We start from the raw sequence: 24,486 nt of genomic DNA on the forward strand, positions 1-24,486 counted from the left end.
TAAAATATATTCTTATTGACACTGCCCTCAAGTTGACCACAATGTGGTTAGGAAGAGAAAACGTAAGCGTCTATAAGTAAAATAAAAATATGACCCCTATAGGCAGTGCTTAAGGGGTAGTATGAAGTGCTTCTCAGAAAGATAATTAAATAACCAAATCAACAGAATAAAGCAGCTTAGCTATTTTTGTTTGTTTGTTTGTTTGTTTTAGATGGAGTTTCGTTCTTATCACCTAGGCTGGAGTGCAATGGTGCGATCTCAGCTCACTGAAACCTCCACCTCTTGGGTTCAAGCAATTCTCCTGCCTCAGCATGCCTCGCTAATTTTTTCTTTCTTTTTTTTTTTTTCAGACGGAGTCTCACTCTGTTGCCCAGGCTGGAGTGCAGTGGCACGATCTGGGCTCGGCTCACTGCAACCTCCACCTCCTGGGTTCAAGCAATTCTCCTGCCTCAGCCTCCCAAGTAGCTGAGACTACAGGCGCCCACCACTATACCTGGCTAATTTTTTTCTTTTTTTTTTTTTTCTGAGACAGAGTTTCACTTTTTTGTCCAGGCTGGAGTTCAGTGTCATGGTCTCGGCTCATTACAACCTCCGCCTCCCGGGTTCAAGCAATTATTCTGCCTCTGCCTCCCGCTTAACTCGGATTGCGGGTGCCCACCACCACGCCGGGCTGATTTTTTTTTTTTTTTTTTTGGATTTTAGTAGAAACGGAGTTTCACCATGTTGCCCAGACTGGTCTCGAACTCCTGAGCTCAGGCAATCTGCGCATTTCGGCCTCCCAAAGTGCTAGGATTACAGGTGTGAGCCACCGTGCCCGGCCTAATTTTCTATATTTTTAGTAGAGACCAGGTTTGACCATATTGGCCAGACTGGTCTCAGAACTCCTGACCTCATGATCCGCCCACCTCGGCCTCCCAAAGTGCTGGGATTACAGGCTGGAGCCACTGCGCCTGGCCTAATTTTGTATTTTTAGTAGAAACAGGGTTTCACCATGTTGGCCAGGCTGGTCTGGAACTCCCAACCTCGGGTGATCCACCTGCCTCAGCCTCCCAAAGCGTTGGGATTACAGGCGTGAGCCACTGCACCCGGCCAGCTTAGCTATTTGTAACAGTTACCTTAGAAGATAGGATTTGTTCAGTGTTTAAAAGAAGTGAGAGTAAGGCTGGAAATAGAATCAAAGTCTGAATAAATGCAAAAAAAAAAAAAAGTGGTCTAATCAATTATATGATTTCTAAAGAAGTCATATAATAACAGGAAGGGAGATGGTGGTCTGCATGGAGTCCAGAGAATATCCCACAGCATAAGGGTTTGCTGAAGTGTGCTTTGATCACCATCTATTGTGGAGGTCCCCGAACATGTGGATGGTCTGGTACCAATCTATTCCCTCGATAGATTCGATTGTGGCATAGTAAGTTGAATAGTTGGATGAATTAGCCAGAAAAATCATTCAGTTAATTTCTTCTTCAGTGATGCCTTGCTTACTAAGCCACTTTGAATTATACTTTAGCTTCTCAACTATTGATAAGACATAATGCATTGACTTGCTAACGTGAATAGCTAACTCATAAAATTATGAGGTAACATTTTAAGACCTAAGTCCCTCAAGAGTTTATCTTCTTGTCAGTTGATCAAATCAGGTTGCACTAAGAAATATCTAGCTTCTGGGTCTTAAAAGCTAACAGGTAGATTCTGTACCATGGCAATGATAATAAGGATGGATTTACCCAGTAATTCAAAAGACCAGACTACAAGATTTGGAGTCAAACAACTTGGGTTAGAAGCCTGGTCTGCCTGTTTCCTCATCTGTTAAATGAGATATATCTACTTCAAAGCATTGTTTTTTTTTTTTTTTTGAGACGGAGTCTCGCTCTGTTGCCCAGGCTGGAGTGCAGTGGCCGGATCTCAGCTCACTGCAAGCTCTGCCTCCCGGGTTTACGCCATTCTCCTGCCTCAGCCTCCCGAGTAGCTGGGACTACAGGCGCCTGCCACCTCGCCCGGCTAGTTTTGGTATTTTTTTTAGTAGAGACGGGGTTTCACCGTGTTAGCCAGGATGGTCTCGATCTCCTGACCTCGTGATCCGCCCGTCTCGGCCTCCCAAAGTGCTGGGATTACAGGCTTGAGCCACCGCGCCCGGCCCAAAGCATTGTTACAAAGAGTAAATGGAATCATGTATATAAATTTCTCATCAAGGTGCCTGGTACCATGTCAGGCATATTGTTTTGGTAATCTGGAAATCCCTATAGTAGGAAGAAAATATTTGTCAAATGAATGAACGATTATTATCATTGCCACCCTGTAAGCTTTTGGGGTGCCCTCGGCTTTGCCTCAAACTTTTCTATCTCTGTTCTCTTTAACACTGGGATAATAGAGTTTCCAGAAAGTAACACATGATTAATTGCAGATGAGAGATATAAATAATAGGTGTTTCAGACTAAAATGTGATTGAGATTACTATGGCAAGGGGGATCTAGGAAAAAACTTCAAAGACTATTGTGAACTTGGTCTAGTTTTTAAAATGGGTCATAAACTCAAATACTGACAGGGATAACTGGGGTGGGATTAGATTAGACAAACCCAGACCAAAGAGGGCAGCCTCTACTCAGTTTCTGCCAATTGATTCTGTGCAAGAATCTAGGTCGGCTTGACCTTTCAGTTTCCACGGAAAATCTAGAATCTTGGTTTAATCATGAAACCTTACAATTATTTAATATTGATGAATACTTGAGAAAAAAAATTTTGACCAGGCACAGTGGCTCATGTCTATACTCCCAGCACTTTGGGAGGTTGAGGAGGGAGGATCACTTGAGCTCAGGAGTTCAAGACCAGCCTGGACAACATAGAGAGATCCTGTCTCTGCACACACACACACACACACACACACACACACACACAAAATAGCCGAGCATGGCAGTGCATCCCTAATACCTATATTCCCAGCTACTTAAGAGGATGAGGCAGGAGGATTACTTAAGCCCAGGAATTTGAGGCTGTGGTGAGTCCTACTGTACTCCACCCTGGGTGACAGAGCAAGACCCTGTCTTAAAAAAAAAAAAAGAATGGGGATGATATTTAAAAAAATACAATACAGTTTGATAAAGCTACATTAGAATTATATAAATGGTAGCATTAAATTTTGTCTAGAGGGGAAGTTTAAAATTTTACAGAAAGGAAGAAGCCTAAGCCATATATTTAACAATGTCTATTCCTTTACATTTTAAAGGAATGCCTTCTAATTGCTGTAAGTTACAAACACCATATTTCACCGTTCTCTTTTCCCCAGACGTGGATTTTTTTTTTTTTTTTTGAGTCAGGGTCTCACTCTATTGCCCAGGCTGGAGTAAAGTGATGTGATCAAAGCTCACTGCAGTCTCAACCTCCTGCACTCTAGTGATCCTCCCACCTCAGCCTCCCAAGTAGCTGGGACTACAGGCGTGTGCCACCATGCTCAGCTAATTGTTTTATTTTTTGTAGAGACAGGATCTCGTTGGTCAAGCATGGTGGCTCATGCTTGTAATCCCAGGACTTTGGGAGGTCGAGGCGGGCAAATTACTTGAGGTCAGGAGTTCAAGACCAGCCGGGCCAACATGGTGAAAACCTGTCTCTACTAAAAATACAAAAGTTAGCCAGGAATGGTGGTGCATGCCTGTAATCCCAGCTCCTTGGATAGCTGAGGCATGAGAATTGCTTGAACCCAAGACACAGAGGTTGCCAGGAGCCGAGATTTCACCACTGTACTCCAGCCTGGGTGACTAAGTGAGACTCTGTCTCAAGAAAACAAACAAAAAGGCCAGGCACGGTGGCTCATGCCTGTAATCCTAGCACCTTGGGAGGCCGAGGCGGGTGGATTGCCTGAGCTCAGGAGTTCGAGACCAGCCTGGGCAACACAGTGAAACCCCTTCTCCACTAGAATACAAAAAATTAGCCAGGTGTGGCAGCGTGTGCCTGTAATTCCAGCTACGTGGGAGGCTGAGGCAGGAGAATTGCTAGAACCTGGGAGGCAGAGGTTGCAATGAGCCGAGATCGTGCCACTGTACTCCAGCCTGGGCTACAGAATGAGACTCCATCTCTTAAAAAAAAATAATAAAAAAAAAAAGAAAACACAGGGTGTTGTTATATTGCCCAGGCTGGTGTTGAACTCCTGGACTCAAGAAATCCTCCTGTTTTGGCCTCCCAAAGTACTGAGATTATAGGCATGAGCCCCTGTGCCCAGGCCCAGAAGTAGATTTTTAAAGTCCTTTTCTTCTCTGATTCCTCTTTTATACAGCAATTAAAATCCTAACAAAAAAAGTGTCTTAAAATGAATTATTGAAAGGATTCTCTGAGCCTAATTTCATAGAATTTATAGGATAAATGGGAGAAGCATTTCTCCTGGAGGGAATAACAAGTGCAGAGATGTCAAAGAGGGAAGTGATGTGTGTTTGGGAAACCAACTGCAGTTGAACAGCAGCATATTGTGATTAAAGCACACGCTCTTGAGGCAGATCTAACTTTAGGCATTGGTTCTGCCATGCACCAGCTTTCTGACTTTGGGCAAGTTATTCAAGTTTCCATTACCTTACCACTCCTCGAACTCCTGACCTGCTATTACTGTTATTCTAATTTTTGTAACTGCTACTTTTAGAAGATAAAGTAAGAAAGAGCTGGCCATTGGGGACAGCAGACTTTTCATCCTAGAAACATGGCCCAGTTTGTCTAAAACCTTACCGAGAAGGCCCCAACACCACCGATGAACACTGCCGTGACTTACTTGAAGACCTGGTTGGCTATATTTTGCCACTGTGCCAAGGTTGAGCTGGTTCCTCCAACTCCTGCTTAGATTCCTGGTTATTCAGAGCTTAAAAATAATAGCTTGGCACGATGGCTCACGCCTATAATCTCAGCACTTTGGGAGGCTAAGGGGGGGGTCAGATCACTTGAGGTCAGGAGTTCGAGACCAGCCTGGGCAACATGGTGAAACACCGTCTCTACTTAAAAAAAAAAAAAAAAAAAAGAAAAAGAAAAATTAGCCAGGCATGCTGGCGTGTGCCTGCAATCCCAGCTACTCAGGAGCCTGAGGCAGGAGAATTACTTGAAGTTGGGAGGCGGAGATTGCAGTGGGCAGAGATCGCGCCACAGCACTCCAGCCTACGCGGCAGAGCGAGACTCTGTCTCAAAACAACAACAACAAAAACCACTCAGTAACACTCAAACTGATAGCTTGAAACAGCTCACAGTTAAGGAAGCTATGCTGAATGGTTTGGTGACCACTGAGGTGTGGATGTGATTTCATATCCAAGAACACAAAGGCAAACATGGCATCATTGGCTATAATGTTTGAAGACCAATCTTAAACATCTGATTCTATTTCATTTATTTTTTGAGTATTCTTGGACTATGTGTGATCAGACTGCTATGTGTCAAAAAAAAAAAAAAAAAAGGGGGAGTGGTGAAAGACGAAGCTGGCAAGGAAAACAATGACTAGATAGATCATGGTTTGTTTTTTTTTTTTTTTTTTTTTTGAGTGGAAGTTCATTGGTTGCCCAGGCCTGGGAGGGCAATGGCGCGCGATTCTTGGGCTCACGCAATCTCTGCTCCTGGGTTCAAGTGTGATTTCTTGCTCAGCTACCCGGTAGCTGGGGATGCACCACCATGCCCGGCTACTTCTGTATTTTTAGCAGAGATGGGGTTTCTTCATGTTGGTCAGGCTGGTCTCAAATTCCCCACCTCAGGTGATCCACCTGTCTCAGCCTCCCAAAGTGCTGGGATTACAGGTGTAAGCCACTGCGCCCGGCTGAAGGTCTTGTACTTTATCTTGCAGATGAAAGGATCTATATTTTCAAAAGACTGGCAGGTGGGGAAGGGGTGGGCAGGAGGTCAGGCAGTGGGTATCTGAGAGAGGAAGACCAAGGCTTGGGCTGTGGCAGTAAAGGTAGGTAGAGGGACTTATATGATGGAGAATAAAGATGACTTGATGATCTATCTACTGGGATGGGAGTTTAGGTAATTGAGTGAATGGTGTTGCCATTAACCAAAATAGGGAATTTAGGAGGAAGAGAGGTTTGGGTAGATTGATGTAGGGGTTTTTCCAGTTTGGGACATGTTACAGGTATGGCTGTGTAATTTCAGGTAGGAGATGACTAGCAAGAGTTGGATATGAAATAATAACAACATCTAAAATATTTTTATAATAGTAATTGTGTGCTATGCACTGTTCTTAGTACTTTACATCTGTTAATTTATTTGACCCTCATAGCAACACTCCGAGGTAGATACCACTATTTTCCCCACTGTAAAGATTAAGAAACTGTGGCACGGGTGCTTTAACTTACCTAAGGTTACGTGGCTAGGAAGTTGTGCAACTAGTATATGGGTCTTGGGTTCGGGGGCATAGGAAACTTCCCGAGAAAAAATTATTGGAATACTGTTCCAGGAAACTTACTGACAATGTGCCAGGCATTGTCAAGACAGACCCAGGCTTTGTTTTCATGGAGTTTATAGCCTAGTGAGCTGTATACATTTGGGGGTAGTAAAATATCATGCAAGTGAAAATGAGAAGAAAGCTAAGGGTAAAATCTTGAGGATCACTAATATTTATGTGGTAAAGAGAAGAAAAAGTCACAGGAAAAAGAATGTAGATGAAACTACAAGTAAAAGTAAAGAAGAAAGTCAAGAGTAAATGAAGGTTTGGAAACTATTAGAAGAGGGAGTTTTGAGGAGAGAGTGTTTTCTGAAAGGTCCAGTAAGGTAAGGAGTGAAGGTGTCTAGTGGCATTGATCACTAACAGATCTTTGATGTCTTTGATGGCCCTAGCAAGAGTAGCTTCTTACAAAGCTAGGTGGGAACAAATTGCAGTGGATTAACAAGAAGTTTGAAAGCAGGACCAAAAAGAAGAGAGACTGGAGTAAGGGATATAAGTTAGGAGTTCTGCAGTAATCTAAGCAAGAAAAAAATATTATAATTAAAGTAAAGCAGTGGTTCAAACTTGTAACACTGGAATACCCTCAGAGTGCTAGCCAATCAGAGCAACAGCAGTGAGAAGGGGAGCATTAAAGGCACAAAGACATTTTTAGGGAAGAATCAATATGACTTGGTGACAAAGGAATAATCTAAAATGATGCCCCCCTCCCCCTGACTTTTCTTTTTTTTTTTAAATAGAGACGGGACCTCACTATGTTGTTAAGGCTAGTCTCAAATTCCTAGGCTCAAGTGATCCTCCAGCCTTGGCCTTCCAAAGTGCTAGGATTTCAAGCGTGAGCCGCTGTGCACAGGCTAAAATGATTCCAGGTTTCTGGGATGGTGGTAGTGCCAGTATCAGAGATAAGAAGTTAAATATATTGAGTTTAGCTTGACAGTGGGACATCCAGCAGGCAGTTTAGTAGAAGTTGGAAATTCACAATGTAATTGTTGAAATGTTTACCAGCATTGGCCTTCAGTCTGTGCAACAAACATTCTCCTCTAGTGTTACTTGTGTATTACACTGTATAATATATGAGCATTTGCTTACAAGCTGAATTTCCCATTACTAACACTTGAGGATAACTTTTATTATACTGGTAATATCAAAACTGTATTGTTCCTGAGGAACTAATGCTATTAAAATAATTACTGCTTTCAAGTGGATGTTTGAGTGTTCATGCAGTGACCATATATTTATATTTTTTTACTTAATAGTCATATAGCAAGTGTTATATGCCAGGTGTATTGTTACAATTGCTTTACAGATATTAACGTATTTAAATGTAATCATCAAAACAATCTGCTGAGGCAAATATTTTTTCATTGTCATTTTACAAAAGAGATATTGAGGCCAGGTGGAGTGGCTCACACCTGTAATCCCGGCCCTTTGAGGGGGCCAAGGTGGGCAGATCACTTGAGCCCAGGAGTTTGAAACCAGCCTGAGCAACATGGCGAAACCCCATCTCTATAAAAAATACAACAAATTAGCCTGGTATGGGGCCCCCGCAACCTGCAGTCCCAGCTACTTGGGAGGCTGAGGGGAAGGATCACCTCAGCCCTGGAGGTTGAGGCTACAGTAACCTGTGGTTGCACCACTGTATCCCAGCCTGGGTGACAGAGTGAATTCCTGTCTAAAAAAAAAAAAGAAAAGAAAAAGAAAATAAATATTGAAGTTAGAAGGCAAAAAAACTTGGCCAAAGTCACACGGTTTATAGATGGCAGAGAGCTAGGAGTCAAACCCAGGCAGTCTGTGATAGTGCAGATGTAGATGTTATACTTTAACATTTCATCAGTTTTCCAAACATTTGCAAAATATCAATAATGAATTAAGTTAAAATAGTAGTCCTTTGTAACTTGTAACACTGGAATACCATTCATTATGATGCTGGTATGTAATGCCATTCGTGCTTTACAAATAAAAAAAAATACAGTTTTTCTTTTTTTTGAGACAAGGTCTGTCTGTGTTAGGCAGGCTGGAGTACAGTGGTGTGATTGCAGCTCAATGCAACCTGAACCTCCAGGGTTCAAACAGTCCTCCCATTTCGGCGTCCTGAGTACCTGGGACTACAAGTGCATACCACTGCACTGGCTATTTTTTTTTAAATTTTTAATTAATGAATTAATCAATTTTTTTTGAGACAGAGTCTTGCTCTGTCTCCCAGGCTGGAGTGCAGTGGCGCCATCTCCGCTCACTGCAACTTCTGCCTCCTATGTGCAAGCGATTCTCCTGCCTTAGCCTCCCGAGTAGCTGGGATTACTTGCCTCAGCCTCCAGAGTAGCTGGGATTACAGGCACATGCCACCATGCCCAGCTTTTTTTGTTTGTTTGTTTTGAGACGGAGTCTTGCTCTGTCACCCAGGCTGGAGTGCAGTGGTGCGACCTTGGCTCACTGCCATCTCCCCATCCTGGGTTCATGCCATTCTCCTGCCTCAGCCTCTTGAGTAGCTGGGACTACAGGTGCCCGCCACCACACCTGGCTAATTTTTGTATTTTTAGTAGAGATGGGGTTTCACTATGGTGGCCAGGCTGGTCTCAAACTCCTGACCTCAAGTGATCTGCTGACCTTGGCCTCCCAAAGTGCTGGGATTACAGCTGTGAGCCACTGTGCCTGGCCAAAATAAATTTAAAAAATTAAAAAAAAATAGTCTTTATAAATGTAATTTTCAGTAATCACCTTGGTAATGCAAAATATGGTTTTGGAGTTTTTTTCCAGTTGAATTTTAAGGGAAAGTGCCATTTGCCTCTAATCACTGGAATTCATTATAAAAATATTGTGCAACAGAAAACGTGCTACAAGGTGGTTTAAGAGCTAGAAAATAAAAATACCATTTGTTGACAGCACTACCACAAGACATTAGTAAAAAGCACAGGTGATATGTGATGTAATGTCTGCAGGTAACTATTTCCTAAGACTGAATATTTCAAGGAAGGGAAAAAAAAACCATTGGTGAGATTCTGCCATCCTCTGATGATTCCATGTATCTCATTATAAATGGATACAATTATGATGGTTTTGAAACGTCCGTTTTTGAGCTTATTAATGTTGCAGCAAAACTAGAATCATTCATTTCTCAAACTGAGAATTAAAGAATATTCTTATGGCCGGGCTTGGTGGCTCCCGCCTGTAATCCCAGCACTTTGGGAGGCCGGCGGGTGGATCACCTGAGGTCGGGAGTTCGAGACCAGCCTAACCAAACATGGTGAGACCCCGTCTCTATTAAAAATACAAAAAATTAACTGGGCGTGGTGGCACATGCCTGTAATCCCAGCAACTTGGGAGGCTGAGGCAGGAGAATCGCTTGAACCTGGGAGGTGGAGGTTGTGGTGAGTCAAGATCACGCCATTACACTCCAGCCAGGGCAACAAGAGTGAAACTCCAGCTCAAAAAAAAAAAAAAAAAAATCTTGATTTATGTTAATGGTAACAAATGGCATAAAATACACAGGCAACAGTATAGGAATTCCAGTTTATTATGGTATCAATATTAAGGCCAAGCGCAGTGGCTCACGCCTGTAATCCCAGCACTTATGGGAGGCCAAGGCGGGAGGATCGCTTGAGTTGGAGGTTACAGTGAGCTATGATCACACCACTGCACTTAAGCCTGGGCGAGACAGCAGAGGCCTTGTCTTTAGAAAGCAAAACAAAACAATTTACACACATACACACACACACTCCCTAATTCAGCCTACTCAAGCATGATACCAAATAGATGAAGAATATCTAATTAAATGGCCATAAAAAGTTCTAGTTCATGACATGCAAGTTTAAAGAATCAAAATGAGTTACGAGAAAACAAATACAAGCTTTAAGAAGTTGGGGAGAAGATGTGCGAGGATTCGCTTCAGAGATGTGACAGAGAGAGAGGAAAGAGGACATTTTCTGGACTGGAGATTCAAGACCGTCTGGTTCAGGCTGCATGCTTTTGCAAAGGCTAAAGCCTTAGTCTGTGACATAAATTTGTAAAGAGCTCGGAAAACTACATCTCGGACATGGTGTCTTTTCTTCCTGCTGCTTGAAGGTCTTTGCATGTTCCGATCACTGGGGCAGCTGCCGCTATAATTACTGCTTGTTGGGAGTTTTTGTTTACTTGGTAGCTGTGGTGCACCCGGAGAGGCAGAGAAAGAATAAACAAAAACCTCTGTTACTTGTGACGTTAAGAAGTGGAAAGCAGCCCCGCTTACATCTTCCATGGTCCATTTTAGCAAGGGAAGGTCCTCAGCAGCTCTAACACGTAGCGAACCACTATCTCCGCGTAGGAGCGCTCCCGCCTCGGGGCGGGACCAGGACAAACCCCGCCTCCGAAGCCCAATCCCAGCTCTCCGCCGGCGGACAGGAAGCGGCGGCGGGCCTAGCAGCACGGGAACCGTCCCCTGCGCGCATGCGCGCGCCACTGAAGCGCCAGGGGGACGGGTAGGGGCGGGAGGTAGGGGCGCGGCTCCGCGTGCCCGTTGGGTGCCCGCTCGTCACGTGGCGAGGAAGGAGGCGGAGGTCCGAGTTTACAGGGAGGTGGGGGAGAGAAGAGGGAACGAGCAAGGGAAGGAAAGCGGGGAAGGGAGGAAGGAAACGAACGAGGGGGAGGGAGGTCCCTGTTTTGGAGGAGCTAGGAGCGTTGCCGGCCCCTGAAGTGGAGCGAGAGGGAGGTGCTTCGCCGTTTCTCCTGCCAGGGGAGGTCCCGGCTTCCCGTGGAGGCTCCGGACCAAGCCCCTTCAGCTTCTCCCACCGGATCGATGTGCTGCTGTTAACCCGTGAGGAGGCGGCGGCAGCGGAAGATGGTGTTGCTGAGAGTGTTAATTCTGCTTCTCTCCTGGGCGGCGGGGATGGGAGGTGAGGCACGACTGCGAGCGCCGGGGGCGCCGCGACCACGGCGGAGCGGCGGCCGGGCCGAGAGAAGCCCAGTCGCGCCTCGCGGCGTGCGCGTCAGTCAGCCCAGCCGGCCAGCGGCGCCACTCTGGCGGGCCGCGCTCGCCGCTCCCTATTGTCCCCCGCTCCCCGACCGCTTTCCCTTCGGTGGCGGGCCGAGGAGGCTCCCAAGCCTCCGGCGAGGCCTTCCCCGCCCCCCACCGCCCTGGCGGCCCGGGAGGCGGGGGTCGCCCTCCAGAGAAGCGAAGTCGGGGCATTCGCGTCGCCTGGCGAGAGCGGTGGAACCCAGGCTGGTGGCTGCATCCCTCCAGTCTGCTCGGCGGGTGCCGGTGCAGGCAGCCGCAGCGGGGCTGGCGGTCTCGCCGTCCTCGTTCAGCGCTCATCCTGCTCACCATTCCTCCCCCAGCCCCTGCCCGGTGGCGGATACCGAAGTCCTCTCCGCCGCCGAGACCCGCCGCGCAGACTCGTGGGAAGTTGTGTTGTTTGCGGCTGGGCTCGTGTATTGTTCTTTACCGGGCGCGCGGATCCTGACCGACCCCGTTCTGCAGAGGGGCCGCCCGTGGAGTGGCAGCAGTCATCACCCGCGTGTCTGAGACTAGTGGCCTCGGTTCTTCCTGTGTCCTGTGTTTGGAGAGAGATCACAGGAGGGTGTGTTGGTGTTCAGTGAAAACATTCTGTCGCCCAGGGGAAGGGGTTTGGTCGGGAGAAGGGTAAACCATTTGGGGATGTTCTTTGATTTGTAGGCTGGATTGGGTCTCTTAGAGTAGAAGTTCGGTCCCTGGGTGACCCAACTTGAAGTTTCGTTGAACTCTCAGGTGGAGTAGATGTGCAGTGTAGTTAGTGGATTGTCAAAACAGTGCCCCCTCCCCCCTACAAATGAAAGTTAAATTTGCTAAAAGCATGTCATTTCTTGTTTCGGGTTTTGAAGACAACGATTTTTATTTCCGGTGTATCCTAGGACCAGCTGCATCATTTTATTCTTATGTAAAGTGCTTTATTTTAGGTAAGCTTTTTGACTTGCCCCAAAGCAAACTTGAAAACCTCAAAGTGTGCCTAAAAGCAACGAATTGAAAAATTTTGAGGAATGCTCTGGATGAGTGTCCGTAGCCTTTGATAATTTAAAAAATATCTATTTCATGTACTGTTTCTGTTTTTTTCTTTGCCACTTTGACTTATGACTGCAGGGCCAAGTGTGTTTCTGTCCTGTATTCTACCGAGTCCGAGGGTGGTACTGCGTAGGCAGACTTCTGTTATAGTTGGTAGTGTTCGGTTTTTTTGTTATACATTTTGTTTTATTTTTTTCAGTCCAAGTCATCAAGCAAGATACACATTTTAGATTCAGAACTGATAATAGATGTTTAGTTTTAAAAAGGATTATGTGCGGGAGACCCTGTTAGAGCCTTTTCATCTGACATTTGTTATTTCTGTTCCAAACGTGGCTTTCAACAAATCATTTTCCTATCTGTTTTCACTTTTTGTGATTAAATTCAGGAGTTAAGACACTTCTCTGTAAGGTAATAAAAAGTAAGACAAACACATGAGGCACTTTACTGAGTAGTAGTATACCAAATGTTCTTTTAAAAATAATGAAAACAGTAAGAAACTGATGTAGTCTTATGTTTGAAGAAAAAACAATTGAATAACATAATGTTTGTGGGTTAAAACCCGTATACAAAAATTTTCTAAACTCAGATTTCCAGAGTCCTTTATTGCATTGGTTAAAAGCCTAATTTTGGTATTTCTGTTAAGCAGAACTTTTCAAAAAACAGAAGACAAGTTTTATTAGTTTTATTTTAAAATTAGTATCAAGATTCTAGCTTTTGGGTACTTGAAGATACTTGTAATTTTATTGTAACTATGAGGTGTTTTTATTTACTAATCTGAACTGTTTGTGGTCACTTGTAAGATCTTTGTATGATGATTTGTAGACTTCAGCACATTCAAATTGAATGTGTCTTTGTTTTAGCATATGAGAGAAAGGAGAAATTTGTGTGGAAGTTGTGGCCAAGATTTAACTTAAAGTAGAAATCATTTTCAGGTAGTTAATAAACCCTTTTTGTTGCTTCCACCTCCCCAATTTGTCAGTCGCTGTTGTGTGTGAAAATTTTCTTGCTTTACGTATTACTAGGATGGGAAGCTGGAAGGAAGAATTAAAGTGGTTAGAATCATAAAACATAAACTTTCCTAATGGTGTCCGTTTCCAGCACAGCCCCATCCTATGTTGTAGTTGTAGGAGCATACCATGTTTTTTTATTTTATTTTTTTGATTTAATTGGTGTGTTTGAGAGCACAAAAGGTATTTCAACTGTAGCAGTAAATCCCATAATGTTTTGGTTTGATGAAATCATACACAAAATGAACTTCAGAGTACGATATGTCTCTTAAATTTAAAAATCTGGTGTAAGTGCTTAGCTTTGTACAATATGCTCAATAGAAATAAGTTTTCTAGAAACTCGACCAGAGCTTTAGAGGTAGTAGAGCTGAAGCAGTGAAACTTTCTGTTACTCTGACTCGGAATCTACCAGCAAATAAGAGTTTAATGAAAGAGACACACTAATTTTGTCTTTATCCTTAAGAATCTCTGACTCGTCATCTTTTTTAAAACTTAAGTTTGAGTCCAGTTAACTCCATCATCTTTTTTAAAATTTGTTTTATTTTATTTATTTATTTTAAAAAGTAGTGACAGGGTCTTAATATGTTGCCCAGGCTGTTCTCAAACTCCTGGAGCCTAGTGATCCACCTACCTTGACCTCCCAAAGTGCTGAGATTGCAGGCATGAGCCACCCCGACTGGGCAATTCCTTCTCTTGTTAAGACATTTTTCTTAACAAGAAAAATTTACGTATTATATATTACTAGTAATTTACATATTACTAGGATGGGAAGCTGCAAGGAAGAATTAAAGTGTTTAGAATTATAAAACGTAAGCTTTCCTATTGGTGCCCGTTTCCAGCACAGCCCCATCCTATGTTGTAGTTGTAGGAGGATACCATTGCCTACATTAACAGTATTTTCTGTGTGTATGTATACAGCCTTTCCCAGCAGGCATGGCAGGCACTTCTCTGATGTGCTTTTAATAACTTGTTTAAGACCTTCAAGGATGTGTATTATTTGATCTTTTTAAAATTTTTCTAAGGACCTTAAGAATTTTGGGGGGTAGGGTGAATGGAACATTTCTATGATGGCTTTTGTGTATCTGAATACTGTGTTAGGAGTTTCACTTTTCAACAGTTAGGAGAGAGGGGTGATATGCAGTTGAAGAAACAGACTCGAAAATACAATTCTTCTAGCATCATCCACCACTTATTTAGACATTCAAACTCAAGCTGGTTTGACCTTAAACCCTAATAAGCTTTTTTATCCGTTGCCACCTCATGCGTTTTTGAAAGTGGCTTTCATACATTAGCTCAAAGGTGGCCTCTGGACTAAACTACCTTAGAGATATGTTTTATTTGCATTGTCTTTAAGTTTGAACTAATGATTAACATTGGGATATTTCTCAATGAAATTGGGAAAAATTGGGATATTTCTCAATGAAATTCATGGATTTCTGGATTTTAGGGGAAGACTTGGAAATCCAGGTAGTAGTGGGCTGTATTCCTATTGTCCAGAGCTGAGCAGTAGGGCAGTAGCCACCCTCTTTAAACTGGGCATGTGCGTACCGGTTACTGCAGTTTCCATCATTCCTGATGATACATCTGGCCTTTTTCACTCATTTTTGTTACCTGCCTGGGTGCTGTGGGTATGTTGTTCACATCTGTGCCTCAGCTTTATCTTGTATAGATAGCTCCAACTTTTAAAAAATGTTTGACTGTGACCTCTTAACTTTTAATGTTTTTTTTGCAATGTTTTTTCTGTAGTTTTAAAAATTGGTTTAAAAAGAACATGGCATGCACAATACTTTCTATTCAGCATTAAGTTATTGGATTTTTTTTTTTTTAAACCCTGTTTTATAATAGTAACAATTTGAAGGTGTTTAAGATAGAATGGTTGTTACAGTCTCTCCACATGTCTTTACCTAAATGAGTAAATAAGAAACCGTTTCTTTTTATACTGGGATGAGAACCACAGAAAAAATTAGTTGAGGGTCGTATTAATAAAAACCAGTTTAAGAATAGGATACAAACATAAACTCTGCTTTTGAAATTAAGACAATGAAATGGAGGAGCAAAAACTTCAGCAATTAGCTACATTTTCCTAACATTTTTGGGAGATCACAGGTTCAGATATGAGATGATGTCCGTATAACAAACTCTGGGAATACACTTTTTTTTTTTTTGAGACAGAATATCGCTCTGTCGTCCAGGCTGGAGTGCAGTGGTGCTATCTTGGCTCACTGCACCCTCCGCCTCCTGGGTTCAAGTGATTCTTCCGCCTCAGCCTCCAGAGTAGCTAGGACTACAGGCATGTGCCACCACGCCTGGCTAGTTTTTGTATTTTTACTAGAGACCGGGTTTCACCATATTGGCCAGGCTGGTCTCAAACTCCTGACTTCAGGTGATCTGCCCGCCTTGGCCTCCCAAAGTGCTGGGATTACAGACGTGAGCCACTGCGCCTGGCCAGGAATACACTTGTACATTTTTTGTGTGTTTCTTTTTGTTGTTGTTGTTGTTGTTGTTGTTGTTGTTGGTCTTGGTTAGAGATGAGGTCTCACTAGGTTGCCCAAGCTGCTCTTGAACTCTTAGCTTTAAGCAGTTCTCCAACCCTGGCCTCCCAAAGTGGTGGGGTTACAGGTGTAAGCCACTGCACCTGGCCAGTTTTGGGTGTATCTGATGGAAGTTTTTCTAAAATATAGAAAATTTACTGTAGACACATTTATCTCCTTAAAATGGACTGAATTTAATCTTAAATGATTAAAGTTTAATTGGGAGAAAAGTTGTTATTCTGGGTTCTATTGTAGTTTCTGTTTTACTTTTCCAGAAATGACTGAAATGGCCTGGTAGTTTATTATTTTCTAAATTTATTCTAGATGATTGTGCATTTTATTCTTGGATCTAGTTGTAGCAGTATTTCCAACTTTTTGGTTAGGTTTCTTTGCTTTCTTGTAAACCTTGAAGATGTCACCTTCTAATTAGTTGTTTCTAGTATGTTTTGTGTAGGAAAACTAAATGATTATGCTTAACAAATACGCTTGCACGTGAAATAAAATAAGTAAGTTCTAAATCTTCTATGGAATAAAGTACATGGGCTTTAGGTAGTTTTTTCTTTCTCTCTGCCCCCCACCCCTACCCCTCACCTTTCAATATGTATAGCTTGGCTTTGTAGAGTTTAGCATTGAGGTTGCCTGGCTCCTAACTTTCTAAACAGTTGGAATGATGTGGTACTAGTGTGTTTTGCTAGTCACAGTTAGGCAGGAAAGAATGGAGAGAAAAAACTGGTGAATAACCAGGAAGGTACAGCAAATAAAATGTATACTCATTTGGTTGCAGATAGATTATGTCCTAGAGCTAAATCATGAGTACTCTGGTTTTATGCTAATATACTAGATTATTGGTATTAAACATACTCTAAAATGTGCAACTATAATATTCTCTACAAGAATAGAAATTGTGAATTAAGAGTGTTGACTGGATGTGGTGGCTCATGCCTGTAATCCCAGCACTTTGGGAGGCCGAGGCAGGCAGATCACCTGAGAGGTCAGGAGTTCGAGACAAGCCTGCCCAACATGGCGAAACCGCCTCTCTACTAAAAATACAAAAAATTAGCTGGGTGTGGTGGCGGGCGCCTGTAATCCCGGCTACTCAGGAAGCTGAGGCAGGAGAATCGCTTGAACCTGGGAGGCGGAGGTTGCAGTGAGCCGAGATTGCGCCACTGCACTCCAGCCTGGGCAACAAGAGTGAAACTCCATCTCAAAAAAAAAAAAAGGATTTTATTTAAAGCAAAGTCAGTGAAAGGTAGATGACAGAGGCTCATGGTATTGTGCTTGTTTCTAGTAAGTAGCTGTGTTACAGTTACTGTGTTACCATTTTGGTGATTTTTACATTTGTATAAAGTTAAATTTCTTGTCTGTCTTTGATTGTATTACATTATAATGGTTAGAAAAAAAAATTTGCTGAAGTTGGGGCATAGTTTTGGAAGGGTCTAGCTTAAAATATGGTCCATGTGGAGTACCAAAAATGTAGTTTGTGTGGAGAAGGTTGAAGGCAAGGGCAGTCATTGGCCACTGCTGCCAACACCAAGTTTCAGTGAGAGGCCTATGTGAGATAAATTGTAGGTAGGAAAGGCTGTGGACAGAAAAACACATAGTAATTTCACATCTGAACCCCCCCAAGCCCAAAATCACAGGGTCAGGCCTTCCTAATTGTAGGAATGATTTGCATTTCGTTTGATTTTTACATGGGCAGCTCTGTGTGACGTGCTGGGGTAAAGAGCCCCAGGTTTTTGTTGTTGTTTTGTTTGTTTTTGAGACAAGGTCTCTTTCTGTTGCCCAGGCTGGAGTACAGTGGTGGGATGTCAGCTCACTGCAGCCCTGACCTCTCCAGCTCAAGCGATTCTCCAACCTCAGCCTCTCCATAGCTGGGACTACAGGCACGCGCCACCATGCCTGGTTAATTTTTTGATTTTTTTGTAGAGATGAGGTCTCACTGTGTTGTCCAGGCTGTGGTGTTCTTTTCCAAAGGAGTAATTGATTTTATTAATGATCGTTAATGATCTTCCAGACAACCCTAAAAAGTCTGCTTGTTCTGAACAAAAATCTAGCAGTGATAATTCTAACTAGTCTAGCTGTTGATTTTATATTAGGAAAAGGAAGCAATGTTAAGGATAAGTGGAAAACCTATGATAACCGTACCACTTGGATTCCTGTAAGGGCAGTAATGTTGCTGTCCAGCAATATGAAGATTTTGCTTTAGTATCAGGATAGCCTGACCTAGCTAGTTTACAGGAAATAGCAGTGCTGAGAATATTTCTCAGGGAATGTAGTCTTCCTTTGATGCTAAGTAAATTCATTTTGAAGCTACTACAGATGCTTCTTGACTCATCATAAGTTGAAAATACCGTAAGTCGAAAGTGTATTTAATGTTGGCAACAGAGATGATGGTTCAACTTATGATTTTTCGGCTTTATGATGGTGAGAAAGTGATACACGTGCAGTAGAAACTGTAACCCCATTGTAAGTTTTAAGGAGCTCTCCTCCACTTAATGATGGGATTATGTCACAATAAACCCATCATAAGGTTGAAAAATATGAATCATAGTAAGTTGGGTAACATATGTACAGTCTATTTGTACTACTCCAAGTAAACAATGTGAGACGTATACAGTGAGAACTTTGTTGTTTAGTCACCAGGATTTATTATGTGTCTATGACTGTTACGAGTGAGAAGAAAAGTAAAAAATACTGAGTTTGTTGGAGTAAATGAAATGCCAACATATAAATATATACTTGCAATTATGTATTGTAGTTGCACCTGAAATGAGGATTTGTTAAGCTTGAGGGACATGAGCAATTGGGGAAGGCTTTTTGAGGTAGAAGAGAATGGCATATAAGATGCTTGTAGGTGGCCGGGTGCGGTGGCTCAAGCCTGTAATCCCAGCACTTTGGGAGGCCGAGACGGGTGGATCACGAGGTCAGGAGATCGAGACCATCCTGGGTAACACGGTGAAACCCCGTCTCTACTAAAATACAAAACTAGCCGGGCGAGGTGGCGGGCACCTGTAGTCCCAGCTACTGGGGAGGCTGAGGCAGGAGAATGGCGTAAACCTGGGAGGCGGAGCTTGCAGTGAGCTGAGATCTGGCCACTGCACTCCAGTCCGGGCGACAGCGAGACTCCGCCTCAAAAAAAAAAAAAAAAAAAAAAAGATGCTTGTAGGTTTACTTGCATGGAATCAATAGTCTGTGTCAGGAAATAAGGAGAATTGCTAACTGGACCATGATAATCAGGACTCTGATTATTCTAGGCCACGATAACCGTGAGATAGAATATTATGGAATGTTGGTTGGAGTCCCTGTTGAAGAGTTAGGTTATGATTGACAAATTGGGTGATTGAGTCTTGGATTAGAATGATTGTAGAAATAAATAAGAATAGAACAAGAAATGACATGGAAGAAAAACTGATAAAACTGGGCAAATGTTTAATGTGAAAGTAACAAAACTTATAGAGGGCTCACTCTGTTGAATGTAATTATTAGGCTGTTTCATTGGAGGGAGTGTGATTTTATAAAACTTTGAAGACCTCAGTCTTTGAAGTTGAAAATGTCTTAAGATTTTGAGTCTGGATAGAAGCTTATAGGTTGGGATGGGTGTCAGAGTCTGGGATTTTATCTTATTTGCATTCTAATACTTGGAAACTGGATAAAATTTTTCACAGATAATCTCTGGCTAGTTATTTGGGAAGCAGTGCTTTAGGTAGTTGGGTTATAGAAGTTTAGTGAATTTGGAGTGGAGGTAGAGATTAGTTTAAAGATATACTAACACTTTTTTTCTTATTTAAGTTGGAATTAGGCTATTCAGTTCAAAAATATGATTGACTCTTGATTTCATGTGAACTGTGAACTTGTGTTTCTGAGACAAATAGGGGAAAATAATGTGATCTTTGCATTTTAGGCAAATGTACATATATGATTTATGGAGCAGAATTTACTTTCCATCTGTTTTTGCTTGTATTGATGGTGACAGGACACAGATATACGTACATTTGAACTTTGAATTTAGCTTTCTTTTTTTTTTTGTTTTTTTTTTTTTTTTTGAGGCAGAGTCTCACTCTGTCGCCGGGGCTGGAGTGCAGTGGCCGGATCTCAGCTCACTGCAAGCTCCGCCTCCCGGGTTTACGCCCTTCTCCTGCCTCAGCCTCCCGAGTAGCTGGGACTACAGGCCCCGCCACTTCGCCCGGCTAGTTTTTTTGTATTTTAGTAGAGACGGGGTTTCACCGTGTTAGCCAGGATGGTCTCGATCTCCTGACCTCGTGATCCACCCGTCTCGGCCTCCCAAAGTGCTGGGATTACAGGCTTGAGCCACCGCGCCCGGCCTGAATTTAGCTTTCAAATGATCTTTGCATTTTAGGCAAATTTGCGTAAGTGATTTGTGGAGCAGAATTTGCTTTCCATCTGTTTTTGCTTGTATTGATGATAGCAGGACACACGTATACATACATTTGAACTTCGAATTTAGCTTTCAAAAGAACATATAGAATTCTTTATGAATTGATGGGATATTAATTTACTCTCCCTTTTCCTAGGAATTAAGTGGGATAATTTGTAAAAGTGCTAAAGACTTTAAAGTACTATATAAATATTATTAAAATTACGTCATTTCCAGACTTACTTTCATTTGGGATCTATTAGTTACAAAATACAGATGGATAAAATCTATTTTTAGTAGTTGGGATATTAGAACATCATTACCAAACATTAGAAAATAGAATTAAAGAAAATCCATAATTCCTCCTTCAACACAATTTTATCGCTTTTTAATATTAATCATGTAATCTTTTAAAATGCTTATTACGGGTTTATATTATAGTATTTGTGTAGTTCTGTATACATTTAAAAAACTAATGTATAGTTAATGGCTAGGTGTGGTGGCTCATGTCTGTGATCCCAGCACTTTGGGAAACTAAGCTGGGAGGATCAGTTGAGGTCAGGGGTCTGAGACCAGCCTGGTTAATATAGCAAGACTCTATCTCTATGCCAAAAATAATAATAATAATAAAAAAATGAAATAAGTAAAATTAAATAAATGGAAGAAAAACCTAAATGTGTAGTTAAAACGCATATATATGCAAAGCAGACACTGAGATATTTATAAGTAGTAAAAAATGAAATCATGTCATTCCTGTTTATACCGTATTTTTTCTATTTTATGGATATTGCTGTTCTTTTTTTTTTTCCCTTCCCTCCCTAGAGACAGAGTCTCGCTCCGATGTCCAGGCTGGAATGCAGTGGTGCAATCTTGGCTCACTGCAGCCTCCGCCTTCTGGGTTTAAGTGATTTTTGTGCCTCAGCCTCTGAGTAGTTGGGACTACAGGTGCGTGCCACCAGGCCCTTCTCATTTTTGTATTTTAACTAGAGATGGGATTTCACCATGTTGGCCAGGCTGGCCTTGAGCTCTAGACCTCAAGTGATCCTCCTGCTTTAGCCTCCCAGAGTTTTGGGATTACATGAGTGAGCCACTGTGCCAAGCTTTGATATTGCTGTTCTTTATTTCAAGCTTTATAGTTAAGTTACTGATCTGTGTCTTTACTAGAAGGGGAATGTTAAGAGGGAAGTAACTGCTTGGTAAGTGGAGTGGACTTCTGGATACATGTTATGTACCCGTTTTCATTCAGCAGATACTGGCATTAGTGAAGCAGCCTTCATAGTACTGGCTGTCAGCTATATTACGGAAATAGTCTCATTACATGAAACTGAATGTCATAATGATTTTTGTTAAAATTGGAATATTGCCGTAGTAAAATCAGAAAGTGACCTCCTCCAATTAGTACAGTATATTATCAGAACTCTCAAATGTGTATTATAAAGGTTAGGTATTCTAATCTAGCATAACGGAGGGGGCAGTTTTGTTGACAGATTTGGAGATGGATTGGCACTGATGCTTATAAATTGGTTCAGAAATCAGAATTTAATTTTGCTGAGAATTTATAAAATTTAAGAATTTATCCATTTTCCTGGTAGCCCATAAATTCACTTGTATCCATCCAGTAGCAGAAATCTCTTAGTAACTCCATGCTCCTTAGGAACAGCAGGCCATTTAGTAAGGAGGAGCTCTTTTTCTTTAGTGTAGAGGATGATTTAGCATAGTGGTTCTCAACTAGGAGGCAGAGGTGGATGTTTTGGGATATCTTATGGGAGAAGGGTGAGTTAATGACAATGGGTTTAATGTGAAATGGAGCGAGTGGGACAGATGTATATCAAAAGTGGGGTGCTGGCTATGTGAGTATGAAAGTGATGTAGGTAGGTTGAAAGTCATACTCTTACTGTCTGTACTTGTGTCTTATTAGAAATTGTATAAAAAATTCAATATAACCCACAGGTTCAGAAAAAGGAATAAAAAAATTGTATAAAAGAGTTTTAAATTAGCATAGAAATCTTATGCACACATTTCAATCTTTTGATTTTTAAATTGTATTTCATAAGTTAGTGGTAGAAATTTAATACATTCAATAGATTTTAATCATTCGTGTTTTCTGCCCTTTGTATATAGTTTATAAAAGAGCTACTTTGACTTCTGAGCCAGCTTGTGTTATTTTTACTTCTTAGAGACTAGCTGATTTCAAAAAGTGGGTGTGTAGAAATATGCTTTTAATTGGAGACACTCCCTCTTATCTTGTACTTTAACTTGTAACTGTTAGGTGTAGCTGTTTGCTTCTAGAAGATGATTTGGCTAGTTTCTAGTGAAAAAATAGATTCTGGCTTAAGTTTGAAGTCACATTGTAGAAGTAACTTTTCAAAGAGTGCATTAAAAGCACTTAAATATATTAGTGAAATATAGGGCATGATGGTTCCTGGAAGCCTACCTTTGTCATACAGGAGAACGGTTTTGTTAGTGGTATTTAGTGCCTGAAGATCTGAGTGAATATGTATATCAAATAAAGGAAGCACTGGTCAACACAGTATGATGCCTATGACATGTAGTTGATGACTCAGTAGGAAGGAAATATATTTTTATGTTGGGGAAAAATGCTGGTTGGTACCTAATTTTGAAATTATACAAGTGAAAAGTCTGTTGAAAACAAGTTGATTACAAGTAATTTTTTTGAGGAATGCAAATATGCCATGCTTAGCTTACTCTTACATCCTCTCATTTATTGTAATTGAGTTTTTCTGTAAATAGGAAGATCTGTAATATCAAAACATTATTGCAGATTTTCTTCTCCCATTCTTAAGATTGTACAGTCAACTTTTTGTGTATATATAGGAAAACAGTTGCTTGTTATATGATATTTCTGTCTCACACCAAGGTGATGATGTTGACCCACCATCAGAGAGTTATTCTTTGTTTTTTCTCCTGATGTTAATGAAATTTTCATTCTGTGTTTTTTCACCCAATTCTTTAATTTAGATTGGAACAGAAGATTGTAAGTTTTGGGTTCAAGGATTGGGAAGTTAGTTTTTGCTTAGAAGGGTACTTGGGAAGTAAGATGCTACCTACCCATGGAATATGGAAAAAAATCATAATGGCTGGCATTTGTTGGGGTACTTAATGCCAGGCACTGTTGTTAGGTCGTTTTGTGTATCATGTATTAGCTCAGTCTTCACAGCATCTCTATGAGATAGGTGTTGTTATTTTCATTTTATAAATGAGAGAGAAGGATCAAGGAGGGTTACTTACCCAGAGTCAGGAAAGTCAAATAGTAGTTATCAATTGAGGGAAGCCAGTATTTGAATATAGTCAGTCTGGCTCTAGAATCCTTCCTCTTATACGCTGTACTGTCTCTAAGAAACATACCCCATGCTTTAAAAAGTTTAGTATACTGGGATGATTTATCATTCTTAGATCTTGCCTTTACATGTAGGCTAATTTTACACTCAAAGCATAATTTAGGTTCTTTGTACTTACAGTATTTGAACCATTTGCCTTTTAGTCAGTCAGGTTCTTTATAGAAGGTATTTTATTTTTTGGATGTGAAAAAATGTTTACAGTTGAGGGGAGAAAAGCACTTTACAGAAAGAACATGCGTAAAACCATTTCAGTTTTGTCATAGATAAATATATATGTAATCATTTTTAGAGAACAGATACCAACTTTCTGGCTATAAAGATTCATAATGCACTTCTGTGATTAAGAAAAATAATTTTTTAAAAGGCAGATTAGTAAATACCAGTATCCTGGCGACCTTGAGAAAAGTTAAGGAAGATAAAATACTGTTCTCAAATTGTAAAAGCTCTCCTAAGCTCTCCTGTGACAAGGAAGCCAAGTTATGTTTTTTCTATTTCTTAAAACCTGCTGGTCATTTTTCTACCACTCTTGCATGTGATTTTTTGGGTATTACTTAGTTTTCCCCCTTTAAAAAAACCCAAAAAACTAGAGATGGGGTCTTACTGTGTTGCCCAGACTGGTCTTAAACTCCCAAGCTAAAGTGATCCTCCTAAACAATCACTTTCAGCTTCCCAAAGTGCTAGGATTGCATAAAGTTTGATAAAGAATCTGTTTTCTCTATCTCGTAGATGCAATCTAGTTATTCTTCTGGCAATTTTACATACAGGCTTTGTTTGACATACTGTGTTTCCTTTTTTTTTTTATTCTTGAAAATT

General features: G+C 41.4%; 1 protein-coding gene across 1 annotated transcript in view; it reads left to right on the forward strand.

The window, feature by feature from the left end:
• The first annotated feature begins 10,776 nt into the window (after positions 1–10,776).
• Positions 10,777–24,486, forward strand: part of ADAM10 (ADAM metallopeptidase domain 10) — a 163,701-nt gene continuing 149,991 nt past the window's right edge. The window contains exon 1 of the mRNA XM_017896388.1: positions 10,777–11,259. Coding sequence (XP_017751877.1) covers positions 11,205–11,259 — 55 coding nt within the window. The 5' untranslated portion in view covers positions 10,777–11,204. The remainder of the gene's footprint in view (positions 11,260–24,486) is intronic.

Source organism: Rhinopithecus bieti, unplaced genomic scaffold (genome assembly GCF_001698545.2).
Source record: "Rhinopithecus bieti isolate Rb0 unplaced genomic scaffold, ASM169854v2 scaffold_947, whole genome shotgun sequence".
NCBI classification, from domain to species: domain Eukaryota; kingdom Metazoa; phylum Chordata; class Mammalia; order Primates; family Cercopithecidae; genus Rhinopithecus; species Rhinopithecus bieti.